This window comes from Sinocyclocheilus anshuiensis, unplaced genomic scaffold, assembly GCF_001515605.1.
Source record: "Sinocyclocheilus anshuiensis isolate Anshui unplaced genomic scaffold, SAMN03320099.WGS_v1.1 scaffold1104, whole genome shotgun sequence".
Lineage (NCBI taxonomy): Eukaryota > Metazoa > Chordata > Actinopteri > Cypriniformes > Cyprinidae > Sinocyclocheilus > Sinocyclocheilus anshuiensis.
Genome location: NW_015551080.1, coordinates 3,403 through 5,196, shown reverse-complemented (window position 1 = coordinate 5,196; position 1,794 = coordinate 3,403). Strand labels below are relative to the sequence as shown.

Here is a 1,794-nt window from a genome sequence, read left to right as displayed (position 1 = left end):
AAGATATGTTATGTGCCATATTTAATAGTTTTATGTTTGTGTGGTGTAAAATTAATTGGCTTTATTTTATATTTATTTATTTATTGATTTGGTGTGAATTTTTTTTGATCCTATCCATTAATTCGTTCAAAAATATGTTCATAATGCAGTTCATACATTGAACAGTTTAAATACACCATGATGAGTGCAATGTTAATTTCTGTATTAAATATCAGATATTTTTAATGCCAAGGTAAGTAAAATGACATGTGGTGGAGTAATTAAAAAAAACACAAACCTGAATTTGTTTAAAAACTATTTTGTTTTTGATTAGGATACATGTGTGCATTCACATGTATTCAAGGTGTAAGGAAAATATGTTAGTACTTTTTGCTTGATGTCTGTGTGTCTGTCCTCTTCCAGGTATCTGTGTAAAGTGTGGTAAAGGTGTGTATGGAGCGAGTCAAGCGTGTCAGGCGATGGGGAACCTGTATCATACGAACTGCTTCACCTGCTGCTCCTGCGGTGAGTATCCACACACACACACACACACACACACACACACACACACTAATTAAATGCATAATGCATAATTATTTCAATTTGTGATTCTACTTAGAAATATGTTGAAAGAACAAATGGACCTCTGCTGATGCGCTTTTGTGTTTTGCATGTCTAAAGCATGTTATTTTGTGTCTTTGCTATCAACAGAGGTCCTTTTGGTTCAGCATGAATAATTTTCATGAACATATTTCCATATAAAATGATGTATTTAATTATAAAAGGGAAAATTGTGCACTTAATGAGAATTGTGTATCTAAAATGGGAGAATTGTGCATTTAATGAAAATTATGCATCTAAAATGAGAGAATTGTAAATTTAAAGAGAATTATGCATCTAAAATGGGAGTCTTGTGCACTTAATGCGAATTATGTGTCTAAAATAGGGAAAATTGTGCATTTAATGAGAATTTTGCATCTAAAATGGGAGATTCGAATCTAATTGTAATCAACTGCACAATCTTTAGATGCACAGGAATTAGAAATATTCATCTAAAATGGGAGATTTGTGCATTTATTTAGAATTATGCATCTAAAATGAGAGAACTGTGCATTTAATGAGATGGACGATTCTTATCTAATTGAATTCTAATTCTAATTAAATTCGCAATTCTCCAATTTTAGATGCACAAGAATTTAAAATGGGAAAATTGTGCATTTAATGAGAATTATGCATCTAAAATGACAGAATTGTGCATTTAGTGAGATGAAAGATTCTAATCTAATTGCAGTATAATTCTAATTAAATGCACAATTCTCCAATTTTAGATGCATAATTCTCATTAAATGCACAATTCGTCCATTTAAGATGCACAAGAATTAGATTTATGCATTTAAAATGGGAAAATTGTGCATTTAATGAGAATTATGCATCTGAAATTACAGAATTGTGCTTTTTGTTTTATAAATAACATCTAAAATAAGAGAATTATGCATTTAATGACAATTATGCATCTAAAAATGGGAGTTTTGATGTGGTTTGTGATATCGTTTAATTTGCCGTATGGTAAAGATCATGTGCTGCATGTATAGACTCACTCCTGGAAATGGTGTCTTGTAGAATAGCGTGTGTTTATTTGTGTTTGAGCGTGTCACATTTGTCCTGATCAGTGTTTCTGTCCATGGGATCGCTGTGTGTGAGTGTGTGAGTGTGTGTGTGTGTGTGTGTGTGCGCACGCGTGAGTGTGTGTGTGTGTGTGCGTGTGCACGCATGCGTGAGTGTGTGAGTGAGTGTGAGTGTGTGAGTGAGTGTGTG

At 32.8% G+C, this 1,794-nt stretch overlaps 1 protein-coding gene across 1 annotated transcript in view; it reads left to right on the top strand.

The window, feature by feature from the left end:
* Positions 1 to 504, top strand: part of LOC107662496 (Wilms tumor protein 1-interacting protein homolog) — a gene marked incomplete at its 3' end in the record, with an annotated part of 10,634 nt that extends 10,130 nt beyond the window's left edge. Inside the window, exon 2 of the mRNA XM_016452545.1 lies at positions 403 to 504. Within this exon, the coding sequence (XP_016308031.1) occupies positions 403 to 504 (102 nt within the window). The remainder of the gene's footprint in view (positions 1 to 402) is intronic.
* Positions 505 to 1,794: the final 1,290 nt, after the last annotated feature.